This window comes from Ursus americanus, chromosome 7, assembly GCF_024610735.1.
Source record: "Ursus americanus isolate L20-20 chromosome 7, mUrsAme1.1.p, whole genome shotgun sequence".
Classification (NCBI taxonomy): Eukaryota; Metazoa; Chordata; class Mammalia; order Carnivora; family Ursidae; genus Ursus; species Ursus americanus.
Window position 1 is genome coordinate 1639045 of NC_142133.1, and position 24005 is coordinate 1663049.

At 55.3% G+C, this 24005-nt stretch overlaps 1 protein-coding gene across 2 annotated transcripts in view; it reads right to left on the minus strand.

The window, feature by feature from the left end:
* Window positions 1-24005, minus strand: part of SH3RF3 (SH3 domain containing ring finger 3) — a 385024-nt gene that overhangs the window by 85848 nt on the left and 275171 nt on the right. For both annotated transcript variants that reach the window (XM_045771844.2, XM_045771845.2), the window contains exons 4-5: window positions 21570-21923; window positions 4050-4129 (exon numbers count right to left, since the gene is read on the minus strand). In XM_045771844.2, the coding sequence (XP_045627800.1) occupies window positions 4050-4129; window positions 21570-21923 (434 nt within the window). The remainder of the gene's footprint in view (window positions 1-4049; window positions 4130-21569; window positions 21924-24005) is intronic.

Sequence of the window (24005 nt, forward strand, 5' to 3'; positions counted from 1 at the left end):
GCCCTGAGGTGCCCTTCTGTGCACACACGGAAGCAGCTGTCAGCTGTGGCCACTCGGCCTGGCATCATGCACGGTGTGCTTTTACTGGCAGCCTACTGGATATCTCCAAGGATACCGTCACTCACCCGTATTACTTGCTCATTTCTATAGCAAGACGTTCACTTGTGTTAATTATCTACAGTTTTCTTCAGCTCTAATCAAGCAGTGAATTGAAGTATTTTAGTGCCTTCATTAATTTCACACTCCTTTTCCTCTATATGATGGCTTGCTCATGTCTTTTCTAGAATAGGTAAAAGATTCTTTTCAATTACTCCTGTGAAGTGTCCTGCTCCTGCTCTTCTGGTTACCAGGGTCACGCCAGCTCAGGTTAGCAAGACACATGCCCAGTCCCTGGCTGTACCATTTGATGGATGTCTACAGAATGACGGCCAGGTGCAGCCAGGTGGTGGAGGAGCCTGCCCCAGGAGCACCCACTCTGGGGAAGGGGGAGACAGCATAGGTGCACATCAGGGTCTGCATAGGATGCTCTGGGGTCGGCGGGGGCACTACCCATGCTCAGAAAGCCACGTAAGTCCTCCTGGAGGACATGGCAGCTGAGCTGGGGAGGTGTGAGCCGATGCAGGGTTGCAGATGAGACTGACTGTGGCTACAAAGGCTCAGAGGGGGAGTGTTTGGGGAAATGTCATGAAGCCATGGAGTGGCCAGTTCTTCACCTAGGACTTCTAGTCTGCAGGCAGCCCCACTCCCTCTGCCCCACCCTCCCGGTCTTTCTCTGGCTCCCACGAACACTTCGCTGGTGGCGTGCAAGTAGCTACACGCTTCAGGAGGCTCTTGGTTTTCCCCCAGGGCTAAACGGTACCCATCTGTCTGTGGAAGTTTCCTTCTCAGATGGCGCACTGCGCTCAGGTCTCTGAGTAAGGAGGCTCTTAGAGCCCACAGCTCTGCCTGCCCTTGGCTCACAGGTACATAGATAGACCTGCAGACACTGGGACACACAGGGAGCAGCAGTCTGGCTTGTGCTGGCCCACCTGATACCTGTGTTTCTGCTTGTCCTCTGGCATGAGAGAGTCCTCAGCAGAGCGTCCAAGAGACTGGGCCAAGCTGGGGTGAGACTCTGGAGCTGGCTCAGCCCCTTGCTTTGTCTGGCCCTCCCCTCTGTCCGCCCCTTTGGTCCCCTGTCTGGCTCTGAGATGCCTGCGTTAAAGGGGAGGTGAGAATTTTAAACCCCAGCCTGAGAGGTGGCCTACTCCCAAGCATACTGTAATGCTGTAGCCCTTCCAGGTGGGCCTTCTCTGCCCTGACACTTGCTTCTGTCCCTGGGAGGCACGGCGGGTCACGCAGATGAAGGGCAGCGAGCCCAACAGCCAGGGGTGGACTTTGGGTGGCTTCCCAACACTGCAGATGTTAGCAGGGAAAGCACGGACCCCACGGATCCGAAGGCCAGCAGTCACCTCCATGCACTGGGTGGGCAAACTGAGACCCCTTGTTTGTGTTTCAGGGCTATGGGGTCCCTAGGAAGTCCATGCCAGCAGACACCTTCCTACGCTAGGAGAAGGACGTAAGAACACCCTGCTACTGAAGGTGGACCTGAGGGGTCCGCCCTTTCCACCACGTGGGCTTGTGACCCAGGCGCAGGACCCGAGCCGTGGCGGTCGGACTCACGTGCCATGAGGATAACTGAACGAGGGCCCGTGGGAGGGACTGCAGCCCTGACTGTCCTCAGCCTGGCACTGTGGGGCACTCCCCAAGGCCCCAGGGTCACTCCCGTGTGCAGACTCCCCGGCTCACAGCAGCAGGTGTCGCTGCCGCCGCCTTGTGAAGGCAGCACTTCTCACGTTCAATCTCAAACTTTGGAACGTGACTTTTGTACGGTTTTGGGAAGAACAGGGAGATAAAGAGCAACCAGACTCCCCCCACAGATCCCTGTCACCGGAACACGTGGGACGGCTAACTTGGTGGAGCTCAAGAGGATGGGCTAGTCCCCTGCTTGATGGGCTGATGAGGTCAGCCTCACCCTCTCCTCCCTGGGAACAAAATAACAAATGCGATTTCAAAGGCCATGCTCTCAAAATGGATCATGCAGAAAGCTGTACGCGGTCTCCCCTGGCCTGTTGCTTGTTACACGGCAGAAACAGCCTCAAAGAGCACATGTTTAACTCTCAACAGCCAATCCCAGCACACTGGCCACGACTTGTCTGCTGCTCAGATGACCGCTGTCACCAGCAGTCACATGACTGCCAAAATGCTTATCATCTTTTCAACGACATTATCTGACACATAAGTCTCCCTTATGTTCCTCAAATGAAAATCTCCACCCAAATAGGGACTCTGTGCTCTGGGGGGAGGCAGATAGGGAGGGGGCAGAGGGCTGGGAACTACAGTGGCCTCCTCATCTCCCAGGGCAGAGCAGGGACAGGAGAAAGAGGTCACTCCATACTCTATACCAAATTAAAAAGCCCTGCACGACATGGAAGGTCTGGGCATGGCTGAGGTCTCCAGTATGTACTCACAATACTCCTGGGCTGTATTAACAACTTCTGCGTCTCCAAGACAGAGCAGCCTTCTTGGTGGCTGACCTGATGTGTAACTGCTGGAGGCTTTGGGCTGATACAAGAGGCCCTTTGCACTCAGGATGGGGAAGGCTTTGGCCATCAGAACAAGGAAAAAGTTACTGAGGGCATGTGTGCCTCATTTGGGGGGAACCCCAAAATGAAACTCCTGGGCCTTGTCCTTGAAGAGCTCCCTGTGTCCTGTCTTTCATTTGGGCAAGCACATTAGGGCCTAATGGTCTCCTGTGGGTGATGGTCTACTTCCTCAGAGACAGGGTCCTGAATCCAGTTCTTCAAGAAGAGCAAGGCCTTCACTACCCATCCTTCCCTCCTTAGCCCCCAGGCTTGAGTGGGAGCCAATGGAGCTTATCAGGACACCAGGTCAGAAGAGAGCATCTTCCGTCCAGTGTTGGTGAAACCTTGAATTTCAGCCTGAAGACACCTAAAGGTAGCTTACTAATCAATATTCCCCTCAGGAAGCTAGGTAAAAAATAGTAAGTCTTAATTTCCTTTTGTTTAGTTGGTTGTGGGAATAATGCAATCACAGCAGTGGGCAGATAAAGGGAGATGCTCAGGGATTCCTATCTGCCACCAAATAGAGACAAACACTTCACCTGTGTGTAAGAAGGCAGGTGAACATGCACTGGTATATTTAAGCTTCTAGGAAACCTCTGAAGCTTGGCAACTTGCTTTTTTTGTTGCTGCTGTTGGTCTGTTTGGTTTTCGCTGGGAATACCTTCTGTTCTGCAGCCGTGCAGGCTCTGTGTCCCTCTGACCTGCACTGGGTCTGCGGACTGTTCAACTTTGCCGTGTTGTTTGCCAGATTCAGATTCTCCACCTCAAAACATTCATTCAAGTAACTGAACTCATTGCCAAATAAAAGAGTAGAAGGCAGTCTAATTTTTCAGAACACTATTTAAATGGAGAATTTTTAAACTGCACGTAGCTCTTAAGAGCTGTAATTTAACAAGAGCAAATTTTCTAAACCAGATAAGCATCTCGTTTCCTGGCAGTGATTCATCTGGTTATATTTGGGGTGATGTGCGGCTGCTATGATATGAGCTGCCCTAACTGTAGGGCAGTTGTGGCTGTGCAAACACGGAGCTACTTGTGAGCACTTGGTAACCAGCTACCGTCCCGGGCCGGCCAGACCACCCGCCGCGCGGGTCCCCCTCTGTCCTCCACACCTCCTCACGGGCCTCCGGGGTCTTCTCCGTGCTGTGGCTGGTCTGCTCCGGACTGGCCAGTGCCTATGCCACCAAATATCTTGAATATCCCCCTTCTTATAAATGTCCTGGGGACAGTGACATTGAAAGAACCTGCGAGACTTTTGTTTTCCACACTCTCTTGTCAGCAGTATTTCTGGATACATGTAACTAAACTGTCTAGTAGGTAACAAATCAGAAACTCCTACGGAAACTGTACGTGGACATGCTAGCAGAGGTGGGAGGGAGGTGCCGAGGCACAGAAAGGACCCCAAAAACATAAATGGCAGCTCACACGTTGAGGGGCAGCTGGACTTTGGGAGCTGTGGCTTGCTGTTCAGCCGCTGGGGCGGGTCCGGCCGAGGAAGAGGAGTCCTGGAAACAGACAAGAGGAGACAGCAGTGAGTTGACAGGAGGCTCCTGCCCCAGGGAAGAGAAAGGCGAAGCCAGGCTGGAGTCCAGAGACACCTGGTCTCTCCTCAGCGGCCTCATCTTCCAGCCTTCAAAACTCTCAAGTTCCACTTGCCTGGGTTGTTTGTTAATAACATTTTCCCCCCAGCCCACTGGAGGAGCTTGGTGCCACGGACACCTGTCCCAAAGCAGCTGGCAAGCGCCCCCCAGGAACGGCTCAGAGAGTCACCTCTTGGGCCTGGGCCTGGGTTGGTCAGCATCACACTGTGTTTAACATAGAAAAAGACAGTGTGGGAGACCTGTTTAATTCTTAGAATTTGAATTAATTATTCTTGTGTTTGTCAAAAACCCAGACAAAACCTTTCATGTGACAAACCACAAGTTATGTAAAGGCTGCATTCTCAGGGCTGAAGGTTAGCCCCTAAGGAAAACTGGTCCTGTGGCAGTGACAGGAGGACAGGTGTTGGAGAGCAAGCATCCCCCACATCACCCCTGGGGCGCTGAAGGCTAAGGGTCCACAGGCAGGGAGACTGCTGGAGGAGTGGTCTACTTTGAGATGCTTCCCACTAAGCCTGCGGTGCATGTTAAACTGGCCAAGGAAGTGTTTAAGGGCCAAGCAGAGGGGCCTGGGCCACACGATGATCTTGCTGAGGTGACTTTTGCACAGGGAATCCTGCAGAGCCAGATGTAAGGGGCAGCACTGTCCGCAGCCCCTCAGCAGCTGCCTGCCTGTCCTGCCCCAGCCCGCCCCAGGGCAGCACCCTTCTTCCTGGGCAGAGGTATTACATGCCACAGTGAGTTGGACTATGTCCCCCCCAAAAGAGATGCCCAAGCCACAGTCCCTGATATCTGTGAGGGTGACCTTGTTTGGAATAAGAGTCTTTGCAGATAGAGTATAAGGTTGGGATCAACCTGAGATGAGATCACCCTTGAGTACAGTGGGCCCTAATTCTGGTGACGAGTGTCCTTCGAGGAGACAGAAGAGGAGAAGAGAGACACCCAGACGGGGAGAAAGGCCATGCGAAGATGGAGGCTGAGATGGGAGTGATGCAAGGTATCCGGGCAGTCAGAAGCTGGGAGAGACTCTCCTTCAGCCCCCAGAAGTAGCGAATCCTGCCAACACCTTGATTTCAGACTTCTGACCTAAGAACTGATAGAGAGTAACTTCCTGGTGCTTCGAGCCCCCCAGTTTGTGGTACAGTTACAGCAGCCCCAGGAAACTGATACAGAAGGGGACATCTAGGGGTGTTGGGAGGAGGGCGGGATCCATGCCCTTCAAAACCGAGGGAGCCAGGGGTCTCCTCCCTTCCTCAAGGGCACCTTTTAGGCTCCCCAACAAGGGACAGGACAGGGATCCTGGAGGGAGCTGGATCCAGATGAACAGGGAGCCCGACAGGCTTGAGCAGAAGCCTCAGGAGCTGCTCATGCCTTGGCAGAGACGGGTGGGGGAGTGGGCTGCAGGGGGGCTGCCCGTGGCTCTGACTGGCAAAGATGAGCATGGCGCCACTGGTGGTCCTCAAGTGGGTGAAGGTCCCTAGAAGCAGAAGTCACAGAGATGGAATGAGACATGCACGGGGCGCGTGCTCCAGGCAGGCAGAACCAGCCTATATCGCAAGTGACCGTCACGTCCCTTTCTTGCCTGTGTGGAGGCCTGAGGGGGGCATTTCTCATCAACTCACTGACCACTTCTGACCTTGCTCGGCTGACGAGCTCTATGTGCTACCGGCACCCTACTACTCCCTCGCTGGGCCATCAGCTTCCTTCCTCCACCAGACCAGGAAAGCTGCCAGAGACCACAGCACATCCACACCCCTGAGCAGTCAGAAAGTCTGCTGCTTCTTGTTGGGACAACGGGGTGCCTGGCAGAATGAGAATGTGCAAGCAGGAGTGTAACTTCCCTCACGTCTCCCAGGCAACTCCAAGTCTCACAGGAGTTCCTACTCCTGTGCGAGAGAACCTTGATTTTCCAAGGCAGCCCCTTCACGTGTTCCTGTAGCTGACGCAGACGCCATGTTTCCAGAGCGCTGCGTGGGAGCTAGGCTGAGTAGAGACTTCTTGCTTGCCCATCACACCAGCCCTCTGTCAGAAGGGAGACAGAGACCACTGAAGGCTCAGGATTGTTTCCCTTCAGGATAGTTGCCGGTGGAGTTCACCACAGCTGGCCAGGGACCGTCCTCCACAGAGCTTCCGGCAGGGACCAGAGGGCCCTCCACGGCTGTGGCCACCTGGCTCCAGGACCCCTGGGGTATGAAGGACCCACAGCTCTCCTTATGTGGCCGTGGGAGAAAGGTTAGGGCCCTTCGTTCTCTCCCTAGAGCGGGTGTGGGGCAGGAGTGGTCAGCAGAGGTTGGTGAGCAAGTCATCAGCTGAACAAGGTCACAACTGGTGAGTTAATGGGAAGTGGCCCCCTCGCCCCTCGCCACGCAGGCAACGCAGTGTGTGATGGGCAGCCAAGCTGTAGGGCTGCTGTGCCCGGGCGGGGCATTTTCTCGGTGCTCACTGACCTCTGCTGACCGCCTGACTGTCAGGACCAGCTCAGGGCACAAACACAGCCTCTGACCCCAGTATGGTGCTCACACTGGGGGGTGGGGGGGACACACTCTGCACATGTCATGATAGAGGCAGGGCCACAGGAACATATCACAAGGATGTCGCCTGGGGGCTGGGGCCAGAGAGGGCTTCTGTGAGCAGCAGGAAGACCTGTTAAGTGCAGTGGCGAGGGTCAGGTGGGTGAGGCAGGAGCAGAGAGGCCTTCCTGGCAAAGACTGGGAGAGGCAAGCTCGGCATGCTTGAAAAACTGGGAAGAGTGGGAAGGCTGGAGGAGGGACAAGGGAGAAGCCCCCAAGTGCTGTGGAGCCAGGCCGTTCATGGCTCCCTGGGCCGCCGTGCGGGTTCCGGTCTTTACCTTGAGGGCAAAGAGAGGCCCTGAACGGCGGTGGGAGAAAGGCGGAGGTGAGACCAGACCCACACCTTACCCGGGCATCACAACGTGGCAGGGCAACCGGTCCCGGGGATGGAAGGAAAACCTACAGTGATGGTGTCTCCAGGCCAGGGACGTGAGTGTTTCCAAGGGCAAGCCGTCAGGAGCCAGGCTGACTGCTGCCGACAGGCCCAGGAAGCTGAAGGGCAGGGGGATCCCTTCAATATGGGGATGCGGGTACACACAGCATGCTTACAGGGCTGCCGGCTGTCACTGCTGGATGACCAAGGTGGTTCATCCTCCCTGACCCCGCTTCCCAGGACACACAAACGACATGGGTCTGGTAGGACTTACATTCCCTGAAGCCGAAACCAAGAGCTGGACGCTTAACTGACTCAGGCACCCGGGTGTCTCCCCGCCTTTTAAAAGTTTTTCATCATTTTAATATCAACACGTGATTATGGTTTCCTGATACATTTTCACAGTAATATAAGAAGAATAACAGGGCTCAATTATTTGAGGTCTGTTTTAAGATCACACTCTGGTTGATGGTGATTCCGTGCATCCCTGGATTGTACACATGCCATCTTTGTGGCAATGCCAGCAGCAGACAAGAGAGGACCCTGGGGGTGACCCTTCAGATCAGCCACGAGGCAACTGTTGGCAGCAGCACGTGGGGATGGCTCCGAGGCTTGCTGCGCCTGCAAGTCAGCCTGCCTGGGGTCGCTACTCCCCAGTGTCCTTGAGCAGCTCAAGCCCGAATCCAGCAGGATGCAACAATGCACGTGAGCAGGGGAGACAGAAAAGATTGATGTCCATCTGCCAGGCAGGGGGGAGGCCGGCAGGGACTGTGGGCTGGGCCAGAGCTCGTGGCATTAGAGCTCCAGACCCCATCTTTGCTGGCATCTGCCAGCTCCTGGGGACCAAACGCAGGACACACCATGTGGTAGAGTGTCAGGAGGCTCAGGGGGACCAGGGGGCTGTGCGGGCACGTGGGACCATCTGAGACCCAGGACTGCACCTAAATAAAGCCGGGTGGGGGGGGCTTCTCACAGCTTTGCTGGAAACCTGGCTTCCAGCTGAGACTTATGGCCAATGCTATAAAGCAAATACGTGGGACTGCACAGCAAACCATCACTTGGAGCTGCAGTAGAACAGCAGAGAGATCACACAGGGGAAACGTTTTTTTCTCCAAGGTCAAGATGGACAGTATCGAGGACTAAAGCTCAACAGAGTGTGTGTTCCTGTCTTGCTCTTCTGGGCAATGCGATGCAGAGCCCAAGGCAAAAGGCCTTTCAGGGCACCTGCTGAGTAGTGGCCACGCTGGGCCAGGCACTGTCGTCAGGGATATAAAATCCGGAAAGTGTGACTTTCCGATGGAGACGGGGTTTCCATCCATCCTACTCTGAATCAGATCTTCATTTTTGTTACCGTCAGTAGGAGCTGATTAGAAATGTTGCTGGGGCCAAGGGGTGGATGGGGGTGATCCCCCCACTGACTGCTGAGCTGTGGACAACTGAGGACTACACCCCCAGCGGAGCAGACGTAACCGATGAGATCTTGGGGCCTCTTCAGTAGCCCCAGGAGGCAGCTGGGTATCACAGCAAGAAAGGGCTCTCCTTTAAGGGGTTTTGATTAAAAATTCATGAGCACAGCGCATCCCACAGGGTTCCCTATCATCAGCATCCTGCCAGGGCTTGGGAGGCACGGTGTTCACGGGAGGCACTGCTACACCCTTAATAAATTGCTCCTAGATCACATGGGACGAACGAAGTTCAGTCTGAGACTGATTTAATGCCACACCAGGCTGCCCCGTGCCTCTCGCCCTCTAGCTCTGACCATGTTGGACGGGGCTTTCTGGGCCTCGGGACTGAGGCCTGTTTCCTCCTAGCCAAGAGCCACAATGCTGATACTGCTTTGATTTTTAATGGCTTAATTTTAAATGATTCTGTGCCTTAAGGGATTAGTGAAGCCTTGGCAGGAGTGAGAGAAATCAGGCAGGGATAAAAATAAGGAAGGAGAAGCAGCTACAGCTGCTTTCCAATAAAAATAATTGGGAGCGCAGGCCTCAAAAAGACATTCTCCCCATCTCAGAGGTCAGCAGGTAGACATCTCTGCCCTGACTTCAAAGCCCAGCCCAGCCTTGTGCACCACGGAGCCGTGCCACTGGTCCGTCACAAGGGAGGTCTGTGGCTCTGACAAAACAGGTTCACGTCACATTCTTCTTGGGTGACTCTAGAACAGACACAGGCTGGGGCTCAGCCCAGGCAGGTGAGAACACCCTGATCTGGGGGAGCCAGCCAACACCAACAGGGCCCTTGGAGCCACTGAACCTACAGAATGTGTGACTCCAGCAATCCCTTAGGGCCTAATTTCAGAAAGACAGCCCATGAGCTTTGGACAGGAGCCAAGTATGTGCGGGGTCAGCTGGCTGGGTCACAGGTCAGAGATGATGCCCCATCAAATGGAACTGACCATAGTGTGAGCAAACAGCAGGACACCAGGCCAAGAAGTCTAGCAATGCTGTTCTTTGGAGCCACGCACACTCACTGCCCTCTGAGGACATGCACCTGTCGGGAGGCCAGGGGCCAGGCAGGCTATGTAATCCCACAAACAGGCAAGCTTCCAGGCCTCCTTCTCCTACCTATAAAAGACAGACCCACCGGGACTGCTCAGGTGAGTGGCTCACACACCGCTGGAGCGGAGAGTCGATAAAACCTGGACTATGGCTTCTTATGGCGCCCTGCACATCCTTCCATGGTATTCTGGCCTCCGCTGGTTGGAAGCCCGGCCCAGCTTCTGGCCATTGTGCTGTGGCCATGGACCCCCCATTCTAAATTGTCAAGTTGTTACCAGACACCCGAGGCCCAGAGCTGCATTTTAATGGGGCCCCTGGGCAGTACTGGAAAACAGGCCATTTTATTTTCCTGTGGGGACTAGGAAGAGGGAAAAAGGGGGTCGTGGTTGGCAGGCAGTAAAGGGGCTCCAAGTCGCCTTCCTGGACACACTGACACAGACTAAGACCCTGAGAAAAACATCTCCACGTTTTAATTTTTAATATGAGTCCAGAAAACACTGTCATCACCCCAAGGAGCAGTGAAATGAGCATGTTTTATTCATCACACGCTACCACTCTGGAACACGGAGTGTAAATCAGACTCTTAGGAACGTGCTTCCTAAAGAAAACTTTAGAATGAAACATTTATGGCCTGATTCTCCTGCTTGGCTCCAAAAAGAACTGCAAACAGCTTGCAGGGTCAGAGGGCCCAGGGCTGTTTCCCTGGCCCTGGCCCAGGGGACTTAGGCCGGCGAGGCCCAGCAGGGCCAGGCAGGGCAGGGGAGGGGGCCTGGGCTGGATGAGCTCACGCTGGCAGCTTGGGGTCAGGGGCTAAGGAGCCTGAACAAGATGGTCTGTCCCAGGAGAGGGAACGAACGGGCCATGCTTTGTACCCACAAAACCTTCACTGCTCTCTTATAGGAACTCAGAAAAGCTGCCTGGCTGCCGAGGATGGAGGCCTCAACAAGGCCTCAAGTCACCTCTGATGCTGCCGCCTGCCTGTTCTCCTCTCTGCACGAGCTCAGATTTGCTCACCAGCATCTGACTCTAACATCCCAGCCACTGACTCCAGGGCTAGGTGTACAGGCCCCTCACTTTGTCTCCGTGGTCTGCTCAGGGGTCAGCAGACTCATCTGCAGCTCAAATCTGGCTGCCCCCTGCTTCTGTCAACGAAGTTTTAATGGCACCCAACCACACCTATCCATTTGCTGCTTTTGCTCACAACGGCAGAAGCAGCTGTGACAGAGACCATATTGCACACGAAGTCTAAAATATTTATTACCTGGTCCTTTACAGAAAATAGTTTGCCGACTCCTGCTCTAGGTGGGGTAGGGTGAACCTCCAGCTCCTGCCCTCATCTTACTGGGTCAATATTTGGGATCGAAAAGCCGCAGGTGTGCCAAAACCTTCACAAGGCATCCCTAGAACATTCTTAAGGGAAAAGGCCAAAAAAGGTGGCAGGATACAGGAGAACAGTATCCAGAATGTGGCTCCAGTTAAGGGAATGAAAATCAGCTTGCTTGACGGTCTTTAGCTGTGGGAAGGTGCTGGCAGCTCCTGCACACAGAGCAGCACCTTTCCCTGTGTGAGTCCCTAAGACCCAAGGCATTTTATCTGGCTTTGCCCAAAAGGTACGTTAGTGATATCCTAATGACCTGTCTGTTCTGTCTTCAAACAGAAGGTGCATCCTATATAGAGGCTGCAGGAGGGACGGGCTTTGAGAAACTCTAATTCAGTGTGTCTGTCCATCCATCCATGCCTCTGTGAGCCCCCGCATAGAGGCTCTGTGCCAGGCACCAAGGGCGCAAGAGGGACGAGCAGACCTGCATTAGCGAACCTCACAGGCTGTGGTTCCATTATGAGAGTGGGTGGCTATCCTGGTCCGGCTGTCCAGCTCAAGGGATGGGAGGAAGGGCTGGTCAGGGGAGACCGCCGGAGTCTCCCAACCCTCACTGGGTCTAGACGATGCCGGGGGCTGAGGTGTGCTCTGGGAAGTGGCTGGGGCACTGGATGAAGTAGCTAGGAGATCAGGGGACAGGTGGGAAAGTTCTGAACATCCTAATGGCTCTACTACCGAGAAACCATATGCCTTCTCACCAGAGCCTTGAGGGGACATGGAAGACCCCGGAGGAAGCCGACCTCAGTGATCCTTGGTGCCCGTTCTTGCCTCCTTTCCTCTTGTTCCCTTCCACAAGCAAAGCCGCCCTCCCTCCTCTGACCTGCCATGGCCCTTCCTTTGGGCTCCTCTGTGGTCCTTCCTACTTTCTACATGGCATGGATCTATGTTCTGGTCTCCTGGTGGGCTGGGTGGATCCTAGAGGCTGGGGTCCATGACAAACCCCTCTTTGTATCTGCCACAGGCTGCTGCTGTAACAAAAGTTCACCGAACTTGGGAGGATAGGCTGAGGGGATTAGCAGCTCGCCTGCGTTCCTGGGCCAGCATGTGCCCACCCAGAGCTCCTGGGCACTCATCAGGTGTCAATGGGACGCCAGCAACCTTCCCTGCTATGTCCCTCCCTCCTCCACCAGCAGATGGCCTGAGGCACAGATAGAAACCGTGGATAGGGTTCCTGTCTTGTCATAGCAGCAAGAGAAACCTGGTTGGCACCAGAGACCACGGATGGAAAGCCTAGCAACTGATGAACACAGCCAGGCCACGGTTCTCTGTCCCCACCTGAAGGCACAGCTGGTACATCACGGACGCAGCAATTCTCAGATTTGCCAAAGAACGCTCTCCTCATGCAAGGTCCTTAGGATGGGATTTCTAAATTCATCCCATGTTCAGTTGTTACTGGTTTTTTTTTTTTTGGCTCCTCCAAAAGGCATGGAGGTAAATTCGTAACTTTCTGAAAATGCTAACAGTGAGCAGCGGTTCTCCACCCCGTGAGGCAGCGCCAGGGCTGGGGGGCCGCCGGGCTGATCGGCTGCACGGACACTGTCCCTTCCACCTGTGTAGTCCCCAGCGCTGCTGGCTGCTCGGAGCTGCGTCCTGCGGCAGAGATAAGACCCAGCCGGCAAGAGCAGCTGCGCAGAGCGCCTTGTGCGTGCCCCTCTGGTGGCAGGTGGGGGGAGGAGGGCACCTTAAAGATTGCCCTGGAAGCTTCCAAGCAGAGCTCTCCTAATTACTTCTCAGATGCAGGAAGACACTCGAGGGGTGTTTCCTTTTGATGTTTTCCCTGCTCAATTTCAAACACTTCCTCTTCCATGGATTTCAAATGGCATTTTCCTAATCTCCGGGGTTTCTGTTTGCTTCTGAGAAGTTGATTTGTAAGCCATCCGGCTGAGAACACTCGGGGTCTGGGGAAGGAGCCTGTTCCCGGCTGGACAGGGTCAGCCGCATATGATCCTGGCCCTGCGCAGACAGACAGAGCCCACTGGGGAGCCCTTCGCGAACGTGGAACGCTCGGTCCCCCAGAACCCACGTGCACCTGCCCGCGTGCACCCACAGGCAGGCCCACAGCAACTAGCACCAGAAGGCCGGCTTGGGGCCTTCAGTGTGGGCTCCTCCCGCTGCCACTGTCTGCGGGCGGCGGTCGTGCCTCCCGAGCTTCCCAGCCTCTATGCAAACATTGGCCAACAGATGTGGACGTTCTGGGGCAGTGGTGTCATGGGGGCTTTCTCCGATCCTCCTCACGGGTACCCAACTGGACCATGCCTCCCCATCCTCTGTAAGGAGAGGGGGGCCTCAGCACTCGTAGCCACCTTCCCACCCCTGCCACAGTGATAAGACCGTCCCGACCAGAGGTCAGCGAGCGTTTTCCGTATAGGGCCGGAAGATAAAGATCTTAGGCTTTGTGAGTCATACAATCTCTGTCACAACCACACAGCTCCTCTGTAGGGCCTGAAAACACTTATAGATGATGTATAAATGAGCAGGGGTGGCTGTGTTCCAATGAAACTTTTCTTTACCTAAACAGGTAGAGGCCCAGACTTGGCCTGTGGGTGTCTGCTGGTGTCCCTGGAAGAGGGCGCTGTGTGTCAGAGCCCTGGGCTGCCTGAGACAGACACGCAGAATGGGTGAGAAGCGAGTCTCTGAGGGTTTGGGGCTGCTGGTTACTGCAGCATAACCTGGCTCACACTGGCCAATACAGGGCACTAGACCTACACGAACCCACGGAGTTTCCTCGGGCAGTCCTCTTTAGCCATCCACTTGGTTTCCTGTTTGGTTTATGAGGGAGTGGTTCTAAAATGTAAGTAATCACCTCTTAATGTGATCCAATGATCTCTATAAGCAAATAATTGGATTTTAAAAAATTGGAGTCTGCCTGAATAGCCTCCTCTCTGTTCTCTCCTCTGATAACCCTCCCTCCACCAGCAGAAAGGAGACATGTTGAGTGCTGCTTCATTATTCATGAGGGACTGAACTGACCCTCTGACCTCTCCAAATGGCAGAGAGAAATAATTCATAAGGGTGCAAATGTGAGCAGGGCAGGCCATCTGAGGCTCAGCCGACCATGCGCCCCCAGGAGCCCCTCAGTTGGTCACCTTGCAGCTGTCCCCTCTCTGCAGCCCTCAGGGAGCTGCTAACAGTGGGGAGGCCCTGTGGCATTTCTGGCATCATGTTGTTGAGTGTGTAAGACCATTCAGTCCACAGTGCAGCGGACACAGACCCCATGCCCGCCCAAGAAGAAATCGAATGGGTATGAAGTCTGCTACAGGCCCACTTCCCACCCTGAAAGACTTGAAGTTCAGGATGGTGGCCAAATACACAAATGACAAAGGCCACACCTTCCATGCTAATTGTAAGGAAAAAGTCCCGCAGGCACAGAGGAACTGAGGGAATGAATCTGACTGGTGGAAAGGTGTCCTGGAGCCACAGAAGGCTACAGAGGGGAAGTGACCACTTCAGATGGCTGCTTTAAAGGGTGAGCAGGAATTTCCCATACAGGGCTGTGTCTGTGTGTTGTGTGGGGCAGGATAAGATGGGAAGAGAGAGGGCAGGAAGCACAGACAGGCTGGGCACAGGCAGAGGTCTTGGGAGGCGTGAGCCTGAGTCGTGCTGGTGTGGGGCGCACAGGCTATGGGTCAGGCCAGCCAGTGCGGGAGTGGACAGTGACTGGGGGAGAGGCTAGAAAGACAACCTGGGGCTAAGTCTGAAGGGCTCTGCAGGCCAAGCTAAGAATAGTTGGACTTTATCCTAAGGCAATGCGGAGTCTCCAGAAGCATTCGTAGAAAGAAAGATCAGCCTTATTACAGATGGATTCCAGAGGCAACCCCAGAAGCAGGGAGTTAGGAATCAGTTGATGCTGTGCTGGTGAGGGCACAGAGAAGCCTGAACCAAGGCAGAGTGGGTGCCTTGGAGAGAGGGACTCCATGGGTGTGGCTGGGACGGCTGGGCTTGGCTGATAGCCATGTGCTGCTCCACATGCCCCAGTCCCTTGCAGGGGCCGAGAGACCAGTTCTAGTGAAGGAGTATTGTCTCGAAGCTGAGGCAGTTTCATGCCCAGGGGCCTCCTCTGTGCCCCTCTTCCTGCTGGAGGCCATGCGAGGTAGATGGCAGAGTGACAGGAGGAAGGAGACCAGACACATGAGCACGCCCTCAGGAGCGCCGCCTGACCCGCGGCCGCGGCACATGGTGCACGCTCCCTGTGTTCAACCACACTGGCGTCGGGAGTGGTTTGTGACGGAGGGTCATCTATCTCGTCCTGACTAACACCGTAGGAGAGATGCTTGGGAACTAGAGCTGACACCTGCTCGGATGGCAGAGGGGATGGGGAGAGCAGGGTTGGGAGGACACAGGGTCTCAGCTTTGGGAATTCGGTAAGACGGAATAAGAAGGGGAAGTGGGTTTGAAGACAGAAGAGAATGGTTGTTCTCTTCTGACATGGATTGAAGTGAGGAACCTCTCCAGGGGAAGCCGTCAGGCAGCAGGAGGAAAGAATCGACAGTTGAGTAAGGTCTGGGAAGGCAGGGTTTAGACAGTTTGTGGTTTAGCTGTTGATTAGATGAGAACCCCTGGGGGTATGCGTAGGACAGAAAGAAAAGGCCAGGGGAACACTGATGTTCACATGGGAGTTGGAGGAAGAGTGTCCACTGCAGGGGCAAGAAAAGCACTCAGAACTTGGAGAAGGGTCCCAGAAGCAAAGGGAGGTGAGGCTCTGGAGGGGACTCTTGCCCACAGCATGCAAAGCTGCTGGATGTCAAGGAGGAGGACATGGAGGAGGACACAGGACCTTCTGGTGGCCTTGGCCGGCTGGGTGTGGGAAGCAGGGGAGGACGTGCCGTTGGAACTGCAGGGCTGAGAGAAGGGAGAAGCACGCTCCCGGGAGAGGGCAGAGCGAGTGGAATTTGGAGGAGACAGTCACGCTCCTTCCCCAGACAGTTTCACCATACTTATTCTGCAGGTCAGTCTGGAAATCTGAGGCCTACAGGCTTGCTCTTTAGGTCATTCTCTTGTTTGGGGTCCAGAGGAAGCATTTATGTCAGGTGGCCATCCATCCTATGCAAGGTTCCACGGTCAGTTTTGCTGGACATAAGGAGCCCATGTTTCCTGAACAGGAATAAACCACAGTGGTCTTGGGTGATTGAAGGCAGGAAGAAATGAACACACTACTAGTAAAAATAAAGACAAAAGTAAGAGTAAGAAAGGCCTCCAATAGCAGTACTAAGAGAAGACAAGTAGGAGGGAGAAGGGCCGACTCCCTTCTGCCTGCCCCATCGCAGCCACAGCCTGGCTCCGCACCTCCAGGAGGGACAGCAGCGCCGGGCAGGGGCAGCCTCCTGGCCACCTTCCTTCCGGTTCCTGCTTCCTGCACCTCATGCCTCTGTACTCCAGAACTAATCCCCGGGGCGGATTCTAGAGCCTTCAGATTCCCACGTGGTGTGCTGAAACGTCATGAAAAGGCTGCATCCGAAAGCACACTCCACGGTGAGAAAGGCATATGGATTCCAGAACCTCCCGGGTTCCCCACCCTCCCGTCAAGCTCCAGACCAGGGGAGGACATGGAGTTAGGGCCTTTGAACTTCAGGCCAAAGTCAAAACCTTCTTCCTGTTCTGCTTGAGGACCCCCTACTCTGGACCTGGGCTAACCCTACACGACGGCAGGTTTCTCTTTTTCTTTTCCTCGTGGCCTCTTCTGCCTCTCAGGGCCAGCATCAAAAGAGCCTCAGCCACAAGCCTCTTTTGTAAAGGGCCAGAGAGTGCATGCTTCAGCTCTGTGTTGTTTCTTCCTCGCCTCTTCCTATCCTACCCTCTTTTCTTCCTTTTTAAAAACAACCTTAAAAACATGCAAATTGTTCATAGTGCCAGAGCCACAGAGAAACAGCCCCGCTGCGTGCAGCTGGCGAGCCGTGGGCCCAGCGCAGTGTCCTGGCTGCAGAGCTGAGTCGCCTGGAGAGCTTTAAAGAGCTCCAGTGGTGACAGGACACCTTTTGTGGCCCTCTCTCCCCCAGCACAGGAGGATGCAGCCCCTGCCTGTTGCTGTGACGGCACGCCGGGCCCAAGTCTCAGCTTTGAGGTCAGGTAAGTACCTCAAGCCTCAGGGAGCCACCGCCTCTCTGGCCGGGGCATCAGAATGAGGCAGCAGGTGGGAGCAGACCTGAGCCCGCCTGGACTGGGAGCCCAGTGTGGCTCCCAGGCGCCACTGACTGTTACACAGCATCCCTGCACACAGGCCTGGCTAATACCGCATGCCCGCCCTCCCTCTCTGACTCGGGTTTCACTGATGCGGTGGGCCCTGGGCCTGGAAGGTTTTAAAAGCCTCCCCCCGTAGCGCCACAGACACCAAGTAGGAACCAGGCAGCCAGGATCCATAGCTCTGTCCTTCAGTGATGCCTCATGCCTCCTTCACATCTCCTCCACTGTCGCCCTGGGACCAGGCCCTCCCTGCTTCCGGGCCTCTGGTACCTGGCACAGATCTCACACAGACAGGACCACATAACATTTCTGTACAAAGACAACACACTCTACCCTCTGGAGCCCAGTGAAGGGAACAGAAATGTTCTGGGGTGACCAGTTGTCCTGCCATGCCCAAAGTGCCCATTTTTAGCACTTAAGTCCCCTGTGTCCCCAGAATCTCTCAGTGCCAGGTGTGACAGGGCACTGGTCACCCTATGTGGACCCAGGGCCCGGTCCAGACCTGGCCTGTGGTACAGCCTGGAGTGTGAGAGGAGGGCAGCTGTGGGTGTCTCAGCTCCTGGCACTTCTCACTCTGCACAGCGGGCCCGGAGGCTCTCCAGGCCCCAGAGCCAGGCCGCGCCCCAGACCAGCCACTTGGGTGCTGTGGGACCGCAGCTGCGCTGGATGGATGTTCCAACGTCCAGGTGACAGTGACACACTGCCAAGGCTGGAACTTACTGCACTGGATTCTGGGCAGGATCCTTGGATTTCGCTGGTGGGTGCACGAGGCCAGGGACCACACACAGCCTGGCTTGGTCGTCGCTGGGGACAGACCAGTGAGCAGCTGACAGTCAGGAGCAGACAGGGGTTCATGGGGATGCTCGTCGAGCCCCGGTGTCCTTGACAGGAGGTGTGCCGGCAGGCAGTGTCGGTGCCACCCACCCCTTCATCTACCTGTGGCCTTCTAAGAGCTCCAGGGTCTAGCACAGTGCACAGCACAGGGAGAATCTCGGAGCAGAGCACTGGCCAGAGGACATGAGGCCCAGAGCCCTGGGTGTCGCATCTGACACGCTGGGGCTGGCGATTCCTTCCCTGATTCCCTGAGCAGCAGAGAGAACCACCACAGCCAACAACATGCCCACCAAGAAGAGGACAGCCCCTGCTCTCATTTCACCCTCACAGCAACCATTTAACAGATGAGAAAACTGAGGCTCTGGGAGAAGAGATGAGACAGCTTTTCTAGGGTCAAGAGGTACCAGGATGTTGAACCTGGCTCTTAAAGGCAGCTCTATAGGCTCAGAGAGGTTCAGCAACTCTCCTAAGGTGCACAGCTAGTGAGCAGAAGAGCTTAACCCTCCACCCAAGACACTGCCCTAGCCTGCACGTCGCCAGGTCCCAGACTAAAAGACAAAGGGAAGGAGGAGCCAGTGGGAAGCCTTTACAGAGCACCAGATGTTCTCTGCAGGGCCTGGCTGCCATGTTCCTTCTTCACGTCCCCTGGCCTGAGGTCAGCCCTGTATGTTTACAGAAAACAAAGCTGAGGGGTTAAGTGACGTCCATATCCTGGACTCATGGCCATGCTAGTCTTGATGGGGTACAGGGGGACTGTCAGATGAGCACAGCGCTGAGACAGTACTTACACCCTCTGGGCCTCAGTTTCCTCATGTGTGAATGAAAGTAATTCAACCTACTAGCTCCCCTGAAGGTGGGATGTGTCAAGAAGCCCAGACGAGGGCAGTGAGATCAGTAGAGGCCAGATTCCAGGGGCTGTGAGAGTGAGCCACAGACTGCAGGCACCCTGGATGCCACTCCAAGGACAGCGTGCACCCCTCGGCGTGCTCTGCGGGGACCCTGTGGCTTCAGGCGTGATGGTGCTCCATTCGGTCTGAGAAGCAGGGAAACAGCTACTGTGTTTTAGAGCCATTTCTATAGAAACCACAGCCCCCACACTTCCTTTCCACTTTAAAAAGGAGCGCAAAGGACAGCGAGAAGAGTCAGCGATGGTGGTGAGCTCCAGCTCAGCTACTGAGGGGCTCCCTTGTCCATGCGTGTCACCCCGGAACATACCACCCACACTGGTGCTGTGTGTGTGTGTGTGTGTGTGTGTGTGTGTGTGTGTGTGTGTGTGTTTGGTTGGCACTTGGTTCATCTGCCGCCACAGGGCTTTAGAATCAAGTCAGTTAAACAAAGAGCACACAATCATCTCACACTGGGTGGCCCTTTCTGATCTGATCTCCTCCACATCAGGTGCCTGTCACCATCAGAGCCTGTCTTGCAGACAGACTCAGCTGGAGCTGCTCAGCCAAGGTCACACATGCCAGCCTGGCTGCGAGCAGGGACACGGGCCCAGCCGCCCTGTCTCTATCCCGTGAGCTGCTTTTCCAGGGCACACAGGCCAGCTGCTACAAACTTTCTATACAACATTGTGCAATGTTCAACCAGGCTTCGGTAACTTGACAACAGCTGCCCTTGTTCTCCAGAAGAAAATGCTCTGGGACCCATGACCTAAAGTCCTAACACCTCCGCTCCTGTGGCCCGAGAAGCCCTGGGTCTGCAGGTGAGGGCTGCGCACCTGTGGGCAGACCTGGCCTGCGTTCATGATGACCAGCTTTGTTCATCTCACAGGGGCTAAGAGTCTACCTTGTCAGTGGAGACAGTCTGTATCTGCAGGAGTCTGGGGGGTAGGGGCTGAAGGGACAACTGATGGAGCCAGCATTGCTCCACACATGCCCCCGGCACCAAGAAGCCAGGCGCTCCTGCTCTGCCAGCTTGGAACCCACCCCCTGATGTCAGCCTGGCATGCGGAAACCTCCATTTCTGGATGGAGGAGGGCCTGAAGTGATGCTGGATTTCTCCAGGTTCATGATCACAAGGCCCACGTCTTCCCCTCCCCCCCCAAGCACAGACCTCTGGGACTGGGTCCCCTCCCAGTGTGCCTGGCATGGCGGGGAGGATTCACACGGCACTGTGGCCGACTCTAGGACCTGCACCTGGCCCACAGCAGCAGCCCTGGGTGGTCCTCAGGTGGCCCAGGGGGTGGGTGTCCCAGTATGACACACAAGGCTGGCAAAGCAGTGCTGAGCCAGGGAGGCAGCCGGGGGGTGGGGTGGCGGTGGCAGAGCTGGAGGTTGGCCTCTGGGTGCATCTGACCTCAGACAGTATGCTGGTGCCCGCAGGTCATGGTGTGTGGCGGCTCGCCCTTGTGCCCCCTCTTACGTGTCCCAATAATGAAGTTAATTTGGGATGGGAGATAGGTGGAAACTACTTTGTTTGACTTCTCACCCTTTTCAGTGACCCTCATGAAAGTCTAGAGCCTGGCCATGACTTTCACTTCAAGTGTAACTGCTGGAAAATGGGACCCAGGGTCCCAGTCCTCTCTAGCAATAAACTAATTCAGCACTTAAGTCCTGTGGAACAAAGTTGGGCACAATTAAAAAACAAATCTGTTCCCTCCCTATCCTAGGTCATGTCTACAGTAGACCCAGACTGCAGAGCCTGGGAACTTTGCCTCTGTTCCATTAACTCAGGAGCTGTGGGCACGAGGGCTGACAGCAGGTGAGAACGAGGGAGAGGCAGAGAGAACATGAGATCCCGCACGCACGTGTGTGGAGCCCATGTTGTGGGGTAGAAGGAAAGGGCGAGAGAGCTCTGCTAATGTGCATTCAGAACCTCCAGCGAACACCGGGGAAGCCTGAGCCTTGGATTTACTACCCACGGATGATAGGACATGGCGACTGGGACATTGGGACTAGTGTGTGGGCTGTGCAGCACACGCTGGCCCTGTGGCTCCAGGGCCGCTTCTGCGGCTGGATTGAGAATAAGGTCCCTCCCCCTTCCTTTATCTTCCTAGTGGAATGGAACCAGTGCCATGTCCAGAAATAGAAGGTATCTGTAAAGATAATAATCAAAGTACCAAACAATGTAGTTCATTCTGGTTCTGAGCTCCACTGAAAGGAAACAAGATTAGCAAGTGTTACAGAGATGCTAAAAACTTACTAGTGCTAAAAACAAACTAAACCCAGACTTTCTGCAAGACACAATCAGATGCACTGAATGCACACTGAGAAAGGAGTGCTTTGAGTGATGAGCCAATGTTATCCCAAGGCTGTGTCATGGGCCATTGAGAAGCACCTCACACGCCACTGAGATCACCTTTGAGCACTGAGTACCACTCTCATGTTTACTCTGGTAGTGACAAGACCAAGGCTTAGGGGGTCTCTGAGGCCAGGCAGGGAGAAGGAAGTCACGGGGGCTCCAAAGGGCACTGCTGCCACGGCCCGCCTCATGCTAGTCTGGGGATGGGTTGCTGAGCGCAGAGCTGAGGATGGGGCTTGCAGACGCCTCCCTGTCCACACCCCGAGGATGTTACCTGGGCGGGAGCACTGCAGGACAGATGAGCCAGGTCTCCAATTCTGGCTGCAGCCCGGGGGTCACTGGAGCTGATCAAGACCGGAGCGCTGATTTCCATGGAGTGCCTGTGGCTTGTGGCTTGGGAGGACTTGTGTGTCACACTGAGTGCGGTGAAGGAGTGGCGCTTCTTGGCATTCTTCTTGCTGTCCACGCGCCGCTGAAAGGCACTGACTGCCCCCGTGCTGCTTAATGCGGGTCCTGGGGCCACACTGGCTGCTGCGCCAGGGTCGGAGGACAATGGGGCATGGCAGCCAGACGCAGCAGCAGGGCATGGCTTGTCCATCTCAATGAGCTGCTTGGCTGAGTCGTTGAGCTAGGTGAGAAAGGGAGAGGAAGGCTTCATTAAATGGAGGTCACAGGCTCCCAGCCTGCTCTCCGTGCTCACGGCCTGTGTCCCCCGTTAAACCCGACAATGTGGTCACCGTCCCACAGATCTTCCCAACAGGGCCTCCCTGTGAATGGTACCAGGCACAAACACAGCAGAGGCTGTGGTGACATCCTGTCCAGAGCAGCTATTTTCGTCTGCCCCAGGGTAGCCCCAGTCCTTTCCCGGGGTGCTCATTTCTGGGGTGTGAGGCACAGACCTGCAAAGGGCATGGGACAGAGGGAAAGGAAGAAGGAAGGCCCAGCTATGGGGCCCACACTCGCCATGGCGACAGGTTCTGGCCTGCCCTGGCACGGTTCTCATCACGCTGGCCTGTGACCAGAACGCACTGCTGTCCGCTGGTGACTGCAGGTGCCAGGGAACATCCCACCTGCTCAGCAGGAAGCACGGATGCTCTTTGCAGGACCAGCGTCTACTCAGGCTGTTAAGACCCAGAGCTGACCTGACCCCAGGCTGTGCAGAGGCAAGACTGTCCTGTTTCCAGCGATTCTGCAAGGACTCAGGGCACCGCTGCTTCCCTTTTCTCTGCACCTCTTCCATAGAAAAGCAGATGCTTCTACAGGGAAGAGTTTGCCTTTGACAGAAGTTTGATCCTAGGTGGTGCTCATCAGGAAAAGTGGGATGGGCTCGAGTCTGTGAGCAGCCTGTGGTAACTGGGGGTCAGCACTCTAGGCTGGCTGACACGGCCTTCCGTATCAGGGCTGTGCTGGGTGGCACTGGAGCTAGGAGGGGCCCTGTGCTCATGGAGGCTTCTGGGGGCCCTCAGGTCAATCGCCTTCTATGAGCCAACTTGACCTTGACTCCTGCACTTCCAGCAAGTTTTTCATTCCAGGTGTGCAATGGAGCCCTCCCTTCTCAGTCTGCACTCGGCTCAACCTAAGTTCATACTAACGGGGGAGTTTGCACTGATGGAAAGAGTGAAGGATAGAGAAGAGGTTACCATGTGTTCAGTGTGGCCAGGAAGGCACACTGCCCAGAGGGAGCATCCGGAGTGTGAATGGCATCCCTCACGCACCCCCACCTCACGTAGCGGCAGAGTGCATCTTCCCCCACAACTCGGCCAGTTCCCAGACAGAATGGACTTCAGAGGGTGAGTCCTTGGGCTGCTGGCAGAGCCCCCTGCCTGAGAGGTCCGGGGAGAAGGCAGAACACGGGGCCCTCCTGGAATATGCACACACCTGCAACCAGCTGCGGGCAGAGAGGAAGCCAAAGCACGGACCCTGGAGTGCCCAGAGCTCAGTGCTGAGGGTAAGGCACAGTCCAAGGTGCCAGTTTGGGGAAGGGGTGAGTCAGCAGAGACCATGGCGGGCGGCTTGAAGCCTTCATGGAAGAATGGGACTGAGCTGGCTTCACGAGGCTAGGCTGCCAAGGGCTCCGATGGGAGTGGAGGCGGGTAGGTACACAGAGGGCATCAAGGGACTCCACAAAGCTGGGAGGTCCCTACAGGCAGGTGGAGGTGAACCAGAACCAGTTGTGGGTCTTCAGGTCACCTGGTGCAGGAGCCACACACATGTCCTCAGCTGAGGGGGCAACGTGGGCTGGAGCTGGGGGGTTGCACACCAGGAAGCGCCACGTCCCCACCTACAGGGGAGTCTGGATTAGGAAATGTCCCTCAGCCCTGCAACGGTGGAGGAAAAACACCAGGTTCACACTCAGCATATACTACTAGGGTTTGCAGCTGGTAGCACCTTGATGAGTTAATAATAATTAAAAAAAAAAAGGCCCCTCTGAATTTAAACAGTGAGCGCAGGGGATGCTTCGTCTCTGTAGCGCCAAGTAGGTCATACGCACAGCAGTAGCTGGCTGTCCAGCCGCCCACAGACAGCCCGGCGAGGCTGCGGGGCTGTCAGCATTTCCATTACAAATACCTGCCTTTCCGAGGGAGGTTCTGAAAAACTCACTGTAGGCCCCAGAATGTGTGATTTAAATCCAGGATTATTTCCTTCGAAACGTTTCTTCCAACCAGGCTCAGCCGTTTTGCTCTATTTTATGACTTGATTCATTTGCTTC